At 48.1% G+C, this 20083-nt stretch overlaps 2 protein-coding genes across 6 annotated transcripts in view; both read right to left on the minus strand.

The window, feature by feature from the left end:
• Window positions 1-6630: 6630 nt before the first annotated feature.
• On the minus strand, window positions 6631-14973 carry LOC116433068 (uncharacterized). Its single transcript, XM_031990761.2, has 4 exons — window positions 14607-14973; window positions 13485-13806; window positions 11570-13045; window positions 6631-11494 (listed from the first exon to the last, which is right to left on the minus strand). Exons 1-4 carry the CDS (start codon window positions 14665-14667, stop codon window positions 11425-11427), a joined length of 1929 nt encoding a protein of 642 aa, XP_031846621.2. The 5' UTR covers window positions 14668-14973; the 3' UTR covers window positions 6631-11424.
• A 50-nt stretch (window positions 14974-15023) lies between these two features.
• The window catches only part of ERR (estrogen-related receptor), a 29214-nt gene continuing 24154 nt past the window's right edge, over window positions 15024-20083 (minus strand). For 2 of the 5 annotated variants that reach the window (XM_031990772.2, XM_031990770.2), the window contains exons 5-9: window positions 19810-20031; window positions 19645-19680; window positions 19350-19490; window positions 19068-19270; window positions 15024-18866 (exon numbers count right to left, since the gene is read on the minus strand). In XM_031990772.2, the coding sequence (XP_031846632.1) occupies window positions 18528-18866; window positions 19068-19270; window positions 19350-19490; window positions 19645-19680; window positions 19810-20031 (941 nt within the window). In that variant the 3' untranslated portion in view covers window positions 15024-18527. The remainder of the gene's footprint in view (window positions 18867-19067; window positions 19271-19349; window positions 19491-19644; window positions 19681-19809; window positions 20032-20083) is intronic. The other 3 variants (XM_031990771.2, XM_031990773.2, XM_031990774.2) reach the window with 3 other exon arrangements.

Below are 20083 nucleotides of genomic sequence, written 5' to 3' on the forward strand. Positions count from 1 at the left end.
AACATCGTTATTAAATCTAACCCGCAACAAAACGCTCCCGGCGCAGGACTATTTCGACAAGCTATCGGCCAATACCGTAGGGATGCGTCTATAAATAAACAAACGTGTCAGCTGCCAACGTTCTTCCGCCCCTGAACGGGGATCAAGTGAGATTTCGATGGAGATCGGGTTTCCCAAAAAAAAAAGAGGCGGACACGTTTCGGACAGATCGTAATCCCAGGATCGAACGACTCGATGCTCGACCAATAAGTTGACCGGAGAGACGCGCATGATTTGCATCGACGTACCACCATAAATTGGAATTACCGGGAAAACTTCGGGTACAGTCGTCGCCAAGATACAACTGGGTCGCAAAATCCGCTGAGGATTAAATCACGCGTGTACCAATTGACATAAACATCGTCTACTTAATACTCTGAACTACGATTACAATTTCTGATACTACCCTAGGACCTACAACACCGGTTGCTACTGATTCTAAACAGCTCGGATGCGATCTTAACACTTTACTTATCTTAAAACCTGTACAGTAACCCCTCGGACTGCAATTTCATAACTACACCCGCAACCAGTACTCCGTTATTAATAATTTCTCATAGAAATCAATACTCGCTCGCTTCTGTTAATTTCAATTTGAAACCTTCAATCAAACAGTTCACAGATCTCCCATTGACCTACAATCTCGCATAACATTCTACAGCCAGTCCTCGAATAATTACATTACTTCTCACCTCACTCCAAAATTCGCGTCTCCGTGCACCGGTTCGAAAGGTTACATCATAAACGAAAGTAGATCACAGCTGCAGCGCGTCCATACGCGTTTCATCAGCGATTTCCACGGGCGGAGTGTTCGGTCTCGAACTTTCGGTGACTTTCCGCTCCTCCGCGATGCTCTCGAGTCCCGGCCGAAAACGTACGGGCCGGCCGATCCCTCGTTCGTATTCATACGCGGCCGCGTATGAATACGCTTTAAAGAGGACCGAGCGAAAGAACTTGTCCGGTTCGATTAGGGTATCCTTGAAAGCTGCTCCCGCCGGCCGGAAATTCCCGAAGAGCCGGACATTGCCGCCCACCGGGGCCGGTCACCCCGTTCTCCGCCGGCGAAAAGTTTAATCGCGTTGCGGCGGAGCCCGTCGCGGCTACACCTCGCCGCCAATCGGAGCCGCGTTAAGTACCGTTGACCTTCTTTCCCAGTTTCGAACTCCTGTTGCGGCACGGACCGGGGACGAAAACGCCCGGACCGCGAATAATTTATGTTTAATACGGGCACGCGAACGGGACCGAGCACTTCGCGGCGAGCGTTCGGTTTCTTCGGGAGCAACGTGACCGCCGATCGGTCGACACTTCCCTTCGGGAACAAGACGGCGAGCCGGTCAAAGGGTCGGAAGCTGGTCGGGCCAAGAATTCGTGAACTTCGGGGAATGCGGTTCGGCGCCACGGTTACACGGCGAATTACCGTGTCATTACCGATTTCACCGAACTTCGGTTTCACTTCGCCCGGAGATTCCAGCGTGAAATTGCGGTGTGATTTTATGCATCGCCTAGCGAATAGAAGCCGGCGATGGCTTTCGGTGTACGTGCATTTTAAAACCGGTTGGTTCGTAACTCGGACGATGAAATATCTTTCAACTTTATCAGTTTACGGAATGTTCGCGAGGTGTGTTGGTTTATTAGCGAATACTGAATCCGGTTGGAACACGACAGACGAAGATTCCCCGTTCGAAGAGGCTCGGATAAAGTTCCCCGGGCGCCGAGTTGAGAACCGCAAACAGTCGGGTTCTCACCGCGCGACGGTATCTAACGCGCAGATCGTGAGAGTAAATGCGATACGACCGAAACGTGGGCGCGGAACGTTGCGGAAACCGCGGCGGAGCCGGAAGGTGGTGATTCCGTGTAAAAACATAAATAGACGGTGCACAGGTTCGAGGGAATAGAATTTCAAATTCGAAATTTCAAGGGGGAAATTCAAATTCCGGTTCAAACTCAAACTCCGACGGTCGAATTCAAATTCAAACTTCAACGGCCGAATTTAAATTGAAATTCCAATTCGGAAGGCAAGGAATAAACGTTTTTTCGCGGGGAACATTGTTCCCGACGTAATCGCCTTTGAAAATTCCGAGTGCCCGGAGCATTGCGCGCGTCGGTTCGCGCGTCTGTCGATGACCGGCCGTTTCTACTTAGCACGGACGTTCACGCTGCAACTACCAGTTGAATCGGAACGAATCCATTAATGGATTATTCTTTCGCAATTATTTGGTAAGCAACGGATCACCGAAACCCCGATTACGGTCCCGAATCGCGTGCGCCGCGAGAATTACCGCGCTCGGTCGGGAAAAACCCGAGAGAACGGTCGTTCGTTCGACGAGGGCCGTCGCCGGCGCGATAGAAAATATCTCGCGGGATGAATTTATGGTCAGCGGAAAGCGGCGCGGAAGTATTAACGAGCGGAGCGAAGTTTCGGGCCGGCGAAAGAAACGCGGGCGTAACTTACGAACGGGGTAAAACCGTCGCCGAAGGACGAGGCGCGTAAAAACCGGCAAGAACGGACCGTGACGAACGGCGGGGAACAGAATTCCATTCGTTTTTCACCGGGGACCCTTGTTTTCCTCTCATATTCGTCGCCAGTTTCCACCTCGCGGGGCAAAAATTACCCGGAGCGTAATTAATTGCCAGGCATTCTCCGAGCGCGCGTGTGGTTCGCCGTATGAAAATGTCTCGAAGCGGCGCGCTGCGGGGATCAATTACGTCTGACGGATGGAACAGACGGAATTCGAAGGAGATTCGTCGTCGACTCCCTCGCGCCGACGACGACGACGAGGAGGACAACGACGAGGACGACGCCGCGACGCTCTCGGCGATGAAATAAGTCCCACAGTTCCTCGACGCGGCGTGCGCGATACGAAACCAAAACTAATTTCCGCGAGGAAGTCGGCGCGAGGAGACAAAGAGCCGCGAGAGGTAAATGAGAAAGACGGGCGCGCGGTGCGGGGCCGGGGTAAGCAGAAAAGTAGGTGGATCGAGGCAGCGAGGAAAATTACTGTAATCAACCTCCGTGATGGAGTAACAATTACTTACACATCGCGCCGGGTCCTGAAGAGTCAAAGGGAATCACCGAGTTCCGCGGCACCTGGTAACAGCATCTTACGCGGAGACGAGGCACGTCGCGGCGTCCTCGACGAGGTGCACGTTGTCGTCGCGTCTCGTCCGGAAAACGAAAAGGAACGGAGACTCGGAGAAACGGCGGAGCTCCGCCGCGATTTCGTCGATGCGTCCCCGAGGTCGAGGACCCGCGTGGTCCGCCGGCGATTCCAATTAACACCTCGCGCCGTCGCTTTGTCAGGCGAAAGTGGTTAGGAAAAGGCAGAGAAATGCCGGGGAAAGCTGACGTTCGTGTTTGCTCCCAAAATTGTGGTCACGAGTGTGGTGTCGGGCACGCCGGACGGCGTCGGGCTGACGAGCGACACCTCGTAGACCGACGCTCTTCGACCGTTTTTCGACGAACAGCAGAGTTCGGCCGGTTAATTTCAAGGAACCGTCTACATATGTGCATATGTAATGCGGAGAACGCAAGCTCGACGCATTTTTACGAGGGCAGTCGAAAGACAGACGCAAGTGACCGAACTTTAACCTGTGAAGTGTCGTCAAAGTCTCGTGTTGCAATTGATCTTATTCTTGTATTCCCTGTTTTCTCTTTCTGTGTACCCATTCTCTTCGTAAATATATACATATATACTACTTTTATTCCTTCTCCCGTGAATAATTAATTATATTTCTATCCCACAGAAGAAAGACTCGTCAAAGTAATACAAGATGTTAATCAGTGGCGTTCCTTTCGAAAAACAAGCTTCTCGTGAAAAAGTATTCGCGACAGACCCCGTGTGCCGCTGCTACTCGCCACGCGACAATGTGTAACAATGAATAATAAAGGTCGCCTTTCCTGCGCAGTAAGGATTGGACAAAAGCTACTGTTCCCTTCGAGACCGTCCTCGCTCGCCTCGTCCCTTTCCCTTCGCCAAGGTTTCATCGACCACTCCCGGATCGAACGATCCACGAACCGATCCAGCCAGTCGTCGAACCCCTTTCCACCTTTATCTCCCGGACACTCGGAGGCTATCGTGCGCGATGCTACCTGCTCGGGGGCCGCGCGCGGAGGCGGGGGACGCTCGGCGCGGAACGTGACGTTTCAGTCTCCCGGAGAATTTTAATTTCATTTCTTATCCGTGCGAGCGAACGAAGAAAGTGGAAGAAGGGCTGGGCGAGGAGAGATTCAGACGGAGAGTCAACTGCGCCCGTTTGTCCCGACGTGACGAGAATGGATTTCCACGGACGACGCTGAACAAAGATGATTACACCGCCGCGGAGGGCGTCCGCCGCTTTCTCACGCATCCCCGGCGTCCGGGGAACCTCGCAGGATCCACTGTTACCACCGAAATAACGGGCTTTTAGGAAAGATCGACTCCCGAGGACTATAACAAGTTCTGGTAGACACTCTGTCCATTCCAATATATCTCAATAAAACACGACAGTCTCCACGCCGGTGTATTTGCTGTGAGAAATCACGAAAGTCCGACAATCTTAGCGCTCGATGATACTTTCCATTAGAAGTATACATTACTTCAAGGATGAAATATCGATATTATCGCAACGTAAAGAATAATCTTGCAGAAGCTAACCATTCATCTTACAGAACGTTGCCCCGTACTTCGAAGAAAGTCTATTGAAACCATGAACGGACTGAATAGAACTACACCAAACCAATCTAAACTACTCACATCTATACAATACACGACTAACGGAAGCTGTAATCGTTGAATCATTCACTTGCGTCTAATCTAAGCGATCTTCGCTGCAATTATCGTCAATAACGTTTCACGAGCGCCCATGAGCGCCAACAGTATACCGAAACCAAGTTTTTTCAAGCAACAGTAACCGAGGGCTTAAGAGACTATTTTATTGAAATATTCCACGTATCGACGGACTGCGGAGAACTTAATATTACAGTGTTACTATAGTATAGATAATGAAAAGGATCTTGAGTAATCGAGAGCTAGGATTAAATATATGTATTTAATACAATATGGAAACAACACGGACAACACGTGAAAACAGCTCAATGCCACGGAGGTATTCTTACATTCACTCTTCTTAAAAATACCTTAACCTACGCTGAAAATTCTAGATACTAGAATATTAAATTCCTTGTTTCGCCGCGTTTCATCGACCGGGGACTAAGAGCCTCTCGAGGGGTTAAATAATCTTTCTCCCGTGCCATAACACTACCGGCTCTAGAAGACAGACGGATAATCGGTGCACGGGAAACACGGCATTCACCCCTCGCGCTGGCCAAGTGCCATAGAAAAGCAAGTACAGGTGGTCCTACGGAATCCTTCGAGTTCGCGAGAGATTTTTATTGTTACGGGGCATACTGCCGGAGACAAAGGGTCGGCCCGTCTATTTGCGCCGAGGCCCGGGCCGCGTCTGGAGGGAGCGCAACATCGTTTCGGCTCGCGGTAATTCAACGCTCGCCCCGCGCGCTGTTTCCCGTTGACAACCGGGACTCCGCGCGCTATCGCTTTAATCGTTTCAACGCTACTCTACCGTGTCCTCTCGGTCTTTTGTTCGCCGAAGAGGGTCGAATTAATGCACACTTTCCATTCGCCGTTCGGCGAATTAGTCGTTCGCGAAAAAATCGACGGGAATAAAAGGGAGACAGGCCCGAAACGGGTCGCCTCGTTACCGCGGCGCGTAACGAACCGTGACGGATTGTTCGCCGTTTCTTTCGGGGACGAGTCCGAGCGCACGGCGGATCGACGCTCTCGCGGGTAATCGATGGTGAATTATATACACGGAATTAAGTGCCGACGCTCGCGATTACTTGGTCCGACTGTACCCGGGAACGCTGGGCAAACTCGGATTACCCGAGGAGATAAGTAAAACTTGACTGCGCTCGAGTCAAAGTTCCACGGAAACAATATTCGAGGCAGCGCCGGGGCACCGAGTGCCAATCAGTCCAGCGGATTGTCGATAACTGCGGAGAAAAATGGATCGAGGAACTTCGCAGATTGCTGAGAGGTGGTCGCAAGGGCGCCGATCAAACTGATTAGTTCCTACTCCTTTATGGAAACTATGAAACTGCGTTCGTTCGATTGACTTGTACCTTGAGCCGTTTTACCGTATCTTTCTGAAGCAGCCTATGGCAGAAAATGTCTCGTCGGAGCAATCTGGTAGATCGTTACACGCTGGGATGATCAGAGGATTCGCGGATGCCTATATAGAATCGAGTGCTACAAGCGAGAAGCGTAGATATTCTACCCCTCCATTGCCACAGTGCTAGCTGCCGCGACATTTCCAATAATCACCAAGGAATCATCAATGAGTGACGCTGAGCCATTTCGTAGTCCCAGCGTAAAGGCAACCGAGAGGCTGCGGAGGAGGAGCCCTAGAAAACGCGAGTAATCGGGAAGAAGGTCGCGGAAGGGAGGAAGCAACCGCGGCAGGTGAATGAAACGAGAGTAATGCGACCAATTAGTAAGAATTAGCATCGAGCCGTTGGCTGAGCAGAGCGCCGCCTTCCCCCGCCTTCGACTTCGCCGGTAAAATAATTACCGAGCGTCCCTTCACCCACTCGCCCCGTCTTCTTTCCCCCTGTCCCCCCGCCGCCGCCGCCGAAGCCGTCTAACTCTTTCCCGGTTAAATGATTCCTCCGCGCGCTAGCGGAGCCGCTGGCTGCGACGCCGGCAGCCGAGCCACCTCGAGAGAAGCTGAAGTAATCCTGACGAACGATCAGAACCGCCCTGGCGTCCCGGTGTTCCTCCCGTATTCCCGACGCGAAGAGCGCGCGACCCTCGCAACGTTGCCTGCACACTCGAACGCACCGTTCCGCCAGGCGAAGCGGCTAATTTGTTGCCTCCGGCGAAACAATGCGCGGCTAATCCGGGCGCCGAGTAATCGCCGAGAAATGATAAGCGATGAGGCGAATTTGTTTTCGGCGACTCCGCCGCGAGATTCGCTCGCGATTGATGGAGGTTGTTCGCCGATGCTCCTCGGCGTTCCAGATCGACGGACGATGCCCGAGTGTTTACTTACCGAGTTCCCGGTCGACCGATGTTGATCGACGAATTCGAATTTGACGAGTGGTTGCCAACGCGATCGTGCAGCCTTTATTTTAAGTTCCGAGCGCGCGGTTTCTTAGGGCGATAACTTGCAGTAATAGTACCGTAATTAGGAGAGCAATATTACAGTTCCCAAAGCATTATTGTAATTTCCAAAGCGATACCGTAGTTCCCAAAACAATATTCTAATGTCCAAAGCGATACGCCGGCTCCCCGGGCGATAGTATATTTCCCAAAGCAATACTATAATTTCCGAAATGACCGTAAGACTCGCTCTTGGAAACTACGGTTCACAAGCAGCTGGAATATATTAGCATAAGAACGATCGGGCGAGACGCGAAGAGAAAAGCGTGCCGATGCAACGAACGAGCCGTGAGACGAAGTCGGGCGAGCCTGTTCCTTGGAAACAGACAAGATAAAATAGTAATAGGAGGAGACAGATGCGGAAGGAAATCGAGAACAACGTTCCGCCCGTTCCTAAGACTGAGCGGGTAATTTGTTCCCTCGGGATGTACCGCTAATCCGTTCCGCAACCGGCGAAATTGTTGACTCTAATAAATGCGAGCCGCTTTGTTGTCCGCTCCGCGCGCTGCGCAAGCCACGCTGCGGGAACACGGTTCGATAACAACGCTCGCGGTTTCCGACGATGTAACCGTTCCGCTTGGTCCGTTCTCGTTCGCGAATCAACCCTTTATCGCTGAGTCTGTCTGTGTTTTTCAATTGAACAATTCCGTTGCGATTCTTGCGATTCCTTTAAGTTCACTCTCGCCCCGGTTTCGATGAACTCAAAATAACCCTTGTTTACCATGTCGTTCGTTCGTTCGTTCGTTTAATCATTGCTAAGCAAAGTTGGGGTTTTAATATAGAGTTCAAACTCGGAAATCGTTTTAGACCGGCCATCAATAATTCAAACATATTCATTTACCGACCAACGGGGAAGGTTTCGCTTCGACTAAAAATATTTCGAACCGTCGTAAATAATCGTCCTATTTACCCGACACTCGGTGTAAGACATCGATCCATTATTCATTACAACAAACCGTCCTTCGAATTTGACGTTATCCATTCCCGAGTGCGGCGAGTTAAAAATACAATCGAGAGACGAATCCTGAGACCGCGCAAATCACCGAGAAACAAAACCGTTCTTAATTATATGCTAACAACCGATCCCGCGGGAGGGTGGGGGCGGGAGGAAGGTTTCGACTTTGCAGCTCGAGTCAGTCAACGCGACCAAGTTTCCGGCGGCTTCAATTACCGAGAGTCCTTTAATTAATTTCTATTATTAGCCGCCGCGGTTGCCCCGGGGGAAAAAACAAAGGTGAAATACGAGGGGAGTCTTGGCGGGAAGGAAGCCGGTCCTCAAAGAAGATTCAACTCCCCCGGAAGTTACGCCAACGTCGCCTGATTCAGCAACATTGCCAGAATTCGAGAACCAACGGTGAATTTATTATTATGCATTTATGCAGATCGAAATTAATATCGGGGTCTGCGGCTCCGATTCCTGACCTATCCCTCATTCTTCTTCGGCCCTGCCCCTTCCGCGTCTTCTTCGATTCAAGCGAACGGGACATCCATCGAAACTCCGAACCCCTCGCCGTACGGTCCTCTTCGCTCCGCTGATTTATTTGATTATTAATATTAAACAATACTGACCCTTTGCACTCGAAAGTTTTTCACTGGAAATACTCAACACTTTCCGACGAGATATAGTCGACATTGTTTGAAACTTATTCAACGATAATTCACAGATGAATTAAGCAACGAAGCTATTTTATTTAAGTGGTTCACACGGCAATACAAAGTTTCATTTAAAGTACTAAATATTCAAGTTCATAGTTTCGCTGTATCAAATCAAGCGGTGACTGAAAGTCACCTCTCGAGTGCAAAGGGTTAATTATTTCGCTGCAGCCAGTAGGATATCCACCGAATAACTCATCAACGCTAGAACTACCAGACGAGTGAAGATGACCGATTTCAAGATTCCTGTTTCGCTATTGTTAAGATAACAAAGGTGGTTTCACAAGAAACTTGCAAGCACAGCAATAGGAAGCTCTTCGAGTCTTAAGAAATCTCGTTTTCCCCTCTGCGGACGAATGTCGATATTTCGGTCAGATGAAATTTCCATACTTGGAATATTAAATTGCAAACGAACGATTTAATTACTTGAATAGCAAGTGATCAGTGTATACTTCCCCTTTTTCACTATTGTTTAAGCATTCGATGTATAATTTAGCTTCATACGTTGCAAGCTTCGTGCACTTTAAAGAGTCTTCGTCCGCAAAGTGTTAATTTTTGTCACAAGTTACAAACAGTCTTACTGTTCGGTAGTTCTAGCGTTAAAAACGAAAGGATTCCAAGCTCCTCGTACGTCGACGATCGCTCTAAAGCTCGCCAATCGCTGACAGACGGACAATATTAAATTTCCACCGAAAACGATTCAATGACATTCGGCACAGGCCAGTTTCCGAAATTTCTCCCGAACGCGGCACGACGTTATTTACCAAAGGGTTACGTCCAGCTGGAAATCCTCGATTTCCGTTAAATCGAATCCGAATCCTCTAAAAGCCAGCACGCAGAAACGCTAGTGGCCGGCTTTCCTAATATTTATCTCGGCGAGTATTTCAGCAACGCTCGAAAATAATACTCGCGGCGGACGACCGACCCCGAGCCGATCGAACTATTTGCCTTCAGCTGTTCCGGCTCGTTATTATACGCGGCGATACGCTATCGCGTTCGCGGATGGAACGGATCGCGCGGGCTATCTGCGCGTATAAAAAAAAAAAGGGTCGTTATTAAAACCATCGGGTCGAGATAGTTCGCGTAAACCCAATTATGAACTCGACACGGTCAATTTCATTTCCGTTTCCCCGGCGGATCCGCGGGAAATATTCGAAACGCCGCGCACCGTCGTACCGCCGCGTATCTTTTACCGGTATAATTCGAAACCATCGGCCGATTGTGATCGTGGCCCGATACATGCGCGATATGGCCCGACAATTGCCCGGGAAGCGCGTAAATTGCTTCGACGCCGGTCCAGAAAGTGCTCGCCAACCATTCGAAAAAGCCCTGTGTTTATATATATATATATATATACACACACACATACATACATACATATATATATAAAGGAGCAGATAATAAGAGGATTCGTTTACGACGCGTCGTAAAGCAGGACGAACGCCGCCAGCTGCGGACCTCGTAAATATCAGTCGGCGGTGTCCGGGGCTCATGAATTTATGGACTGGCCCGCGATATCCTTGATAAGAATCGGCAAGTGACCAGTCATCGCCTCGTATTCCTCTTGCACACGCTCACCCCTTCCTCTTTCTCTCACCCTTTCTGTGTGCGGTTGAACAGGAAGAACTGGAAAGACGAAATTCGAAAGAGTTTATATGTTTCATCGATTCGACCGATGGTTTGTATCTGAAAGTATACACAGTTTGCTGATCATCCTAGCCGATCACTGTCCTTCGACGATCCTCTTCAAGATGTTAAATGTGATTCGAATTTAACGCTGGAACTACCGAGCAGCTGATGTTCCATTAGTTCTTTATATGAGTGCGGCGGTGACGTTTGAGGAAGATCTGTTTGATGTTGGGAGTACCGAGAATTTCACGATTGACACGTGATCCTTGTGAAAATTGTAAGAATATCTCATTTCTCGGTTTCTTTGGGTATTCGTTATAGTAATAAAGTAGAACCGTTAATTTCTAAAAGCATTTCGGATGCTTAATACTTTGAATTTCGCTGGTAGTTCCAGTGTTAAACATTCGAGCCACTCAGCAGCCAATGCGGATAAGCGAATCTTCTTAATTTTAATGGAATATATAATATTCTACTCTCGCGGAGCTTACACTTTGGAAAAAGACTTTATATACTTTCCCGATGAAACTGATAAATCAAACATTTTAACAACCAATATATTAACCACTCAGCACTCCAGGTTGTTTTGTAATCTATCAGCAACTGAAACTAATTTTTACGGTATTCCTAGCGAAAATGAGAAATGCTGTAACATTCCTTCTATCTTCTATTTTCCTTCTCAGTAGAAAATTTGGATGTGTGGAAAATCTAATAGTTTTAAGGTAGTTTCTTTAAGACTCATTGAAATATTTAATATTCTAACTGGTGCAATATTGGAGCCTACAGAGTTCAAAGGGTTAAGAAATATGAATTTCCTCAATTCACGTTTCCCGGACTCAACCGCATCGGCTTCTAGGGCGCTCGTTCAGCCTCGGTCCGCAATCGTGCGTGAAACAAGTCCCAAGACGGTCGAAAACGTCTTATCCACGCAACGGAATCGTTTCCCCGTTTACGAGACTCGTCGTCCATTGTCGTGGCCGTCCCCGTTGCACTCGATGCGAATTCCCCGCCGGTCGTCGCTGCAATATTTGAAAAATAGCTGAACGGACATCGCGAGGTGGACCATTGTGAGATTGCAACCGCGGGACGTTTACCTGGCGTACTCTTTCTTCTCCCGGCCGATATTATAAAACCATCTGAAATTCTTCTCCACGTCCGTATTCAAACTGCCGCGTTTCCCGGACCTCGGCGGAGCTGGGAGCCGCTTGCCGCCCTTATCTTGGCCTCGATCGTGGTCCTTCACTCTGGGTCCACGCGCACCGAGTTCAGAGGGCTCAGTAACGTTCCGCGAAATTACAATGCTCCTCCAGAATTCCCTGTCTAGCGTCGGCTCCCTGGAAACCGAAGCTACCCTTATCTCGTCGGGATCCGCAGCGGAGTTCGTGGAATTCCGCGGAGTCTCCGGCGAGAATCCGAAAACGCTGCCCTGCCGGGCCGGCTGCCGTCCGGGGTAACTTCTCGTCGAGACATCGTTGCCCGGAATTCTATCGTGACTCGACCCGATCGTACTTTTTACGTCGGACATCCCCGGATCACTTGTATCCGCGAATTCCCCGGAGTTCGAGCCGGCAACGCCGCGATACCCCGTGGTTAGCGACTCCACCCCCGTGTCGACCGTATTCTCCTGATCTTCGGGATTCATGGGAGTATAAAACTGGGGGTGATCTCCTGCCCCGGCCGTCATATTTCTGGGATCAGCTTCCGCAATTTCAGTGGTCGTCGTTTGGATGTTACCGGCGAAACCTGATTCCTTTATCCCTTCCCCCCCTTTCGCAGCCCCTTCTTCTTCTTCTTCTTCTTCTTCTTCTTCTTCTTCTTCTTCTTCTCCTTCTCCTTCGAGATTCATAGTTCTCGATTTATGATCCCCGACAGAATTTAATGAAAAGGTGCTGCTGCCGGGGACCGTGCCGAATGTATTGGATTCTGATACCGGAAATGTAATTGGCTCGAAGCCGGCCGCGTCTACCTGCGCGGCGACTCCGCTTGATTTCGCCCCGACAAAAGCGTCCGCCGCGTGCTCGACCCCTCGGAAATGATCGGCGGTGCTTCCGACTTTTACAAGAGCCGCGCCGCTTTCATTTTGCGCGTCGTTCGCGGAGCTTTGCCCTTTCACCGGTCCCTGGCTGGTCGAAAACGGTTTCACCGTGAGAAACGTACCGCCAGCGCCATTCATCCCTCGCTCCGCTTCCGTTGGACGCTGGCTCGTTCGCCTGGAACCTTCGTTAATTGTGCCGTTAGTCGGATTATTATCCGAGTAATTCTGGTTTTCGCCGATTGAATTCGTAGGACCGTTGCTGCTAGTTTTCTCGCCGATAGATGTAACGCCGGTCAGAGGCGGGTCGTTGCGTATTCCATCGGTAGCCTCACGTTCGCCATCCACTTCCGCTGCATTCGAGCCGGCGAGGGTAGTTTCTTCGACTTCTCGCGGGTGGAAGTGTTCGCTGCCCGGGGCAGTCGACGAAGTGAAACTTCCAGCGGTTTTATTTGTTTCTCTTGAATCGTGTATCGGCCGACCGTATCCCTCGGCTTCTTCCCGGGAAGTGGTTCCGCGAGCGAACGGAACCGTTCGGCTGGCGAGATAAATCAACGGATGAGGTGTAACGTAGAAAACGGACCAGTGAAATCGGGGATTATCTACATCTGATCACAAGTGTACAATTACTATCGCGTAACCATCTGTTCTATCGGAAACATCGATGTTCGTTCATTTAGATCTTAGAAACGCTGAATCGACTTTTTCAAATCTTACGGTAACTTCGGGAGTCTACTAATTGAATTCGCGCGTTACCGGAATCGTTCGTCGTAAATAATAAGTTCACAGTGTTAATTCGACGTATCAATTACTTCGACGCAGCAGAGAGTACTAATTCGCACTCGCGTCGGAGAGTTGCCGAGTAAATAAAGGATAAACTATAAACCAACAGGGCTGCAACTCGGAAATAAGTGAACCGCGTGACTAAATACAAACAAGTCGCACGTGTAGCATCCCGTGTACCTTCTAATACGAACCTGCTGGCGGTCGGGCGGGCGAGCTTCGTGATATCGAAGCGCTCGCCGGGTCGAAAGTGAGCGACCGCTAGAATTCTGAAAAGACGACCCAGTTTCTCCCGTAAAATCGAGCCCTCGGGTTGCGCCCTTTGCAGGAGCAACAGTCTCGCCCAGTCGGATCTCAAAGCGCCAAAGGGCAACGCGGTCGCCGGACATTTGAACTCGCCAATCATCATATCGATCGTCGGCACGTTCTCCAGATGAACTTCCGACAAATAGTCCTCGAGCTCGCCGATATCGAACTCCAGGCAATCGACCGGCAACACGGTCGAGGGGCTTGCTTCTACGAGAAAACCACGTGCTTCTTTTTTCCCCTTCGCTCTTCTACCTCGTTCCCGTTCCGATTCTCCGACAGCGCCCGCGTTTGAGCGTGCTTCAAACGTTTTTGGATACGACTTCCAGAACGGCACGTGGATACTTTGATATTCTTTGGAAATGCCGGAACCTGCTTCGAGAATTTTAACCCTTAACGGACCGGAAGTGTTTCAAGGTTACTTACCGCGAAAAAATACCGTAGCATAGACAACGAGTAGAAACAAGTTCACAGAAGTGACCCGGCACGACACTTGGCGTGTTTATTATAAACACCAGAGGAATAACAGCGATAAGTGAAATGATTCTTGTCGCCATATACAAAGCATTGGACTCGGTAAATAAAAGTGCCGTGCCGCTTATATGGCGACGCTGCTCCGATAAGGGTTAATATAATACGAGGGGTCGTAACCTATCTATTTCCAAAGAGATCAAATTCCATTCTGAAATTTCCATTTTCGATGCTTCTAAATTCCAATACGTTCGATAGGAAACTTTAAAATATCTCAACAGTCTCGACGGGAGTTTCGATATTCAATAGAACTGTTAATCCTGGAAGTCGTCCCGCACCGGTCACTGCCAAGAAACGATCGCGAGCGTAGCAAAGAAACCGGTAGACAACAGGCGTTTCGTCGAAGACTATTCACTTGTCCCTCTGCTCGTTTCGTTATCAGCGAAACTAAGTTCGCCGAAGGGACGAAAGCTGTTTACCTCATTTGGAATTAACAAGCCGCGTACCCGAACTAATTAGAGGGAGTATAAGACACTTACTGCGAAGAATGGAGAGGAACAGGGCCAAGGAACAGACGTGCGAAAGAACTTCTCGCGACATGATTACTGCGCCGACTGAACTCGCCCAGCCGTCTATATTCTATTTCGTCGGAATCGGCAGATTTTCGAACCGACAGATGCTTGCGGATTCCTGGGACACGTGACAGGTGTCGGCAGGAAGTGCCACTTGCCGAACAACCGAGTCGCGACCTTCCGCTGAGCTACTCCCTCGCGAAGAGCATCGTTAATAACGCACTTAACGCTAGAACTAGCGAAACGAACCATCAGAATGTTCACGTTATACACTGGAGAAATCATTGAGACATCGTTGAAACAGATCTGTTCGATCGGCCGACAGTTCTAGCGTTAAAAAAGAATCGCAACAATTTGAAATGTAACAAGTGACCGACTGATATATTCCGTGTTATCTTTATTATCATCATGATCATCATTAATATTAATATTAATATTCTTTATCATTATTGTTACCACCTCATCATTCATCGTCGTGATCATCGTGACCGTTATTATTATCATTACTATTATAATATTTTGCTCCACAAATATACTCGCGCGCCTTATCTATTTATATGTGTCTAAATTTGTATCATTTGTTGGTAGTTTATTTGTTTGTTTGTTTGTCTGAGACCCTGAGACTACGATTCTACCTCCACGGCGAATCGATAAAACGTACACAAAGGAAATGCTCGTTAAAGTCGTGGAAATACAACCTAACAAAACCGACGATCAGTAAAAATATTTCTCCGTCCGGCTCTCCGTTCGCGCGAGAGAGAACGCGCACCGGGTCCGGGCCCGTTCACTGTTACGGTATCATTCGTGGAACATAGGTAACATCACGCCAGCGACGGGTCTGCATATCTTGCGCGACGATCCAATCGTCGGGAGAGATCCACTTTAAAAAAGAAAAACAAAAAAGATTCGTCGGACAGACGAAAAGCAACGATCAACGCTAGAACTACCGGGACGAATCGCAACGTTCCATTTTGGAGTCCACCGTTTTATACCGTTCGAAAAGATACACGCGGTGTTTCGCCGGGAAACTTCTAGATAGATCGATTCAGCAGTGTGCATTCCGAAATACGAGCGAATAGAATCTGAGATAAATGCACTGTTGTAGTTACCGTAAGAAAATATCAGCGATTCGAGGGCTCTCGCTAGTTCTAGCGTCGACGACACGGTGCGTTCGAAAGTTTATTTAAAAGTACACCTACCAACAGTGTCGTAGGCCTCTGCATTTCTGTTCGCGCTCGGAACGAACGGTCCTTGTTCGCGGCGAACGAAATAAAATAGAAAAGAAACGAGCCGCGCGAATCGACGAACGCGGACGAAACAGTCGTGCGCGACGAGCGTCGCCTCGAGTGTCACTGGGCCGCAACGAATGAATGTTCAACTTCGCTTTTGCCACGTGACGCGTCGAGGAAAAGAGCAAAGGATAAAAATGGACAAGCTGCTCCTTTTGTCTATAAAAATTCGCCGCGTCGTCCGGCTCCCGCGAGTCAAGAAACGAACCGAAAGAAACAGGGCACACGGTGCATAAAATTGTCAGGCTGTCAACTGTTTCGCATCGTATATTTAAATGCAGGAAGATTAAACAAAGTTTCGAACGTTCGCAGAACCGCACACGTGATACAGAAACGAAAGAAACCGAGAAGGACGCCGCGATCGATCGGTCGAGAGAAACAATGCATCCCAATCGCGTATCACCTAATATTATTGCACTCTAAAACATTTTACACGACTATTATTCCCGCGCGCAGAGATCGCTCGGGTTCTGGCCGATTCGATCGATCGTTGGCCAAATCTCAACGTTCGATCACAATAAAATATTCATTTACAACGATTTTTTTTCTCTCTTCTTTCGATAAATAATTTCTCTTTTCTTCTCTTCTCATCTAATATCGGTTTGCTTTCAATACACCGGAAACAACGAGACGCTGATCCATCGGATCGGCGAGAACCTTGCCGGCGATTCGGACGCGAGCGAAACGACAAAGAAAAAACTTCGCATAATTTTGTTTAGAAAAGCGTGTCTCCTCCTCCTCCTCCTTTTCCTCCTCCTCGTCCTCCTGCTTTAGAGAAATGAACTTCCTTGCGTGTGAGTAGCAGCTCCGAGACGACATTTGACCGATTTCAAATTTTCGTACGCTCCGAGGTAAGCGATATTATGCGCAAGATCCGTGCGCACAGATCTCGGTAACAGTAGTAACTAGACAATAAAGATCCCTGAATACATGTAATATAATAATATATAATATAATATATTCTCCTACGCTCTCTGTGTGGCACGCGCGAATAACATTTTTTCTTCTTTCCGCAACCATTTCAACAATCGATTAAATTTCTTTTACTTCCCTCTCTCTCTCTGTTTCTTTCTCTTTCACCCTCTTTCTCTCTTTCTCTCGCTCTCACGCACTCTCTCACCCTCTCTCTCCCTCTCTTGCTCGCGCTCTCTCGCTCACTCTCTCTCTCTCTCTCTCTCTCTCTTTCTCTCTCTTTCTCTCTCACTGCCTCTCTCTCCCTTTCTCTTGCTCTCTCAAGAACCTGGCAACCAGGCCAGTGGTTCGTCTCCGAAACAATTATTCTTTCTTTTCTTTTATCAATGGTATTCCTTGAGAAAGGAAAAATCAAAACAAAAAAAGAGCATGGCCGAAAAATTGGAGAACGATCCAGCCATTCTTTCGCTTTTTTCCTTGTTCATTGGCCAGCTTAGCTCTTGTTTCGCGTTAAATTTGATTCAATTTGTACAACGGCGCATACTAAATTCATTTCGCTGAACTAGAACTATGGATGTTCAATGCAAGTACATACATCGACTTTTTTTTTTCTTTACATTCACATCGGTCGATACGGTTCGATAGTATTAAAATGTGCAGTTACTCTACATACAAAACGGTACGTACTCTTCTCACCGCGACGTTTATAGTAAAAATATATAGAGTTACCGTCCTTTTTCTAGTTCCCCGAAATTGACAGACTCGCCCTCCGCCAGAGAAAAGACGTAACTAAAATAACTGCAGGGCCTACGCGTACAATTTTGATTGAACTGGTAGTCATTTGGTAACACGATGCTAACTATGTAACGTCAAACACCCACAGTCAGTTACAATTTATTTCCTTTGATTTCTACGATCACCGGTGTGTCTGTGTATGTATGCGTGTGTCGGCGTCTCTCACACGATTGGTTACCGATCAATACACGTAAATGAAAACGTTTCTTTTTTTTTCCTTTTTTTCTCTCATTCTTTTTTTTGTATCTTTTTTAATATATTTTTCTATTTGGTAGGTTGCTCTGTCCGTCGGACAGACTTTCGTATAGACTATCCTAAAGTGAGAGCTCCAGGGGAAAAGCGTCTCGCGTCTTGTACTAGGTACCGTACCCTATCCTGAAATAACATCGTTTTAGTTTTCTCTGTACCTGTAAAAGGGGTACTCGAAAAGGAAAGTTTGGTTACTTCGACGAAAGAGTGTGTGCCTGCCTGTCTGCTATCCCTAAACGGTAGTATTTCGCGAGTTTTCACGACTGCTGGAATCACTGGCCAAAACCTTCGCGCTCCCACGCATTCGCACTCTGTGAAAAATAAAGCCCTTTGTTTCGTTTTTTTTTCTTTATATATATCCTTTGTTTTGTTTTGTTTTGTTTCGTCCGTGAGTCTTTCTCTTAACGACAAAAACGAATAAAACCGCACACAGTCTCCCTTTTCTCCTTCTTTCGCTTTCTCACTATCACTCACTGACTGCCGCTGACCACTGCTAGTGACGCGACAGAACGTACTCTATATACTCACTGCCAGAGTGTCGTAAGTGGTACGCTGATCGTTCATCGCTGAACGGTCATCGCTTCTATAGAGTCCTTTTAACGTGAATATTTTGTTTTGTTTGAATCGAGTTCGGATCGACGTTTCATCGGTAATAAGCGGCCTCTAACATTTCTACGAACAGCTTGTTCATCGGTACCTTCCCCGTTCGATAGACACTCGACCAGAATCTCCGAACAATACCGTCGACCTGCCTGAGACTGGGCAACACTAGGAACATGTTTTGTGTAGCACGGAGCGCCTGGCCCGGTCTTAGTGCCGCCACGCAATCCGAGAGGGAGTTCAGTATAGTGTCCCGGAAACGGTAGAGCGCCAATGGCTCGTCAGACCTAGCATCACTGTTAGCCAGTATCAAGGCTTTCAACATGAAATACTCTTCCCTAGTTAACCCCAATCGCTGAAGCCTCTCCACGATTTGTATGCACTGTTCAAAAATAACAAAATATCATTCGGCCGTGACTAATGTTTATACTATTCAAGTAACGTTAACTTACAGTACTAGAAATTTCGATACAAGTTTATTCAATGTTCCACTTTAATTCGAACATTTTCACTGATTCGAAATTGAAATGCGAACGAACCAAGTTACAAGAGGTTTCATTCAAACTGAATTAATGGTACTCACGTGCGTATACAGCTCCGTACAGTGGCACTCGCGCGCAAGTCGTTCGTCAAGAGTGAAATCTTGGGCAAACCTTAATCTACCGTTGTTTGGTATACTCCTCCACGCAAGGCTAAAGGTCAAGATTTCAGCCCACGTGCTTTGCAACAATCGCATCTGATCATTCAGAGCCAACGTACTGAATCCTGGGATCTGCTTCGCCCAACCTGACAATCAATCGGTAAGAATCACGTTGACATAACAATCGCTCGAACGGCAACTTAACGAATGAAGTAATCGCCTTACCAATGATTCCAACCAATTCTCGATCATACAGATCCGACAGCTGTCCAAGGATTCTCTGATCCGTATCGAGGGTGTGGGAGAGATTAGAGACTTGCAGCATATCAGGTTCACAAGCGGCCAGTGCTTCCAGCATTTTATTATCTACCAATAGATAAAACCGTTTTATCGTTTTGGTCGCGTCATGTTTGCACAGGAATTTCAGAGACGCGTTAGAATGGAACAATTTCGTGCCGCGACTAGAAAATCTGAGCTTTGACCATCCAATTAAGCAAATTGAGAGGAGCCGATAGCTTACTTATTATTTCGTTAGAAGCTCCTGTCCCTACGTTTGCTAGAAAGAATAAAATAATATTCAGATTTAATCTTGCCCGTCTTCAGAGACCGGTTCACCGGTATATTCTACATGGATCTAACAACATTCAAATCAAAGGTATTTCATTTGATGATTATTAACAATTACCTTCCAACGGGGCCGTCTTGATAGGCGTGTAGGGATCAGTAGACCTTCTGTACTTTTGCCTGCCTCCGCGGACTCGATCCAGTCGAACGCCTTCCTTCAGCATGCCCTGTCGAAGGCACTTCTGAAACCTGCACGCCTGACACGCTTTCCGTCTGCGCTTGTTTATTTCACACTCGCCGTTCGCCGGACACGTATACTCGATATTACCTGTGAAATTACTCGCTATTTTATCGTAATATACATGGTCCTCGCCCAGGTAGCACCAGCGCCAGTT

Source organism: Nomia melanderi, chromosome 8, assembly GCF_051020985.1.
Source record: "Nomia melanderi isolate GNS246 chromosome 8, iyNomMela1, whole genome shotgun sequence".
NCBI lineage: Eukaryota > Metazoa > Arthropoda > Insecta > Hymenoptera > Halictidae > Nomia > Nomia melanderi.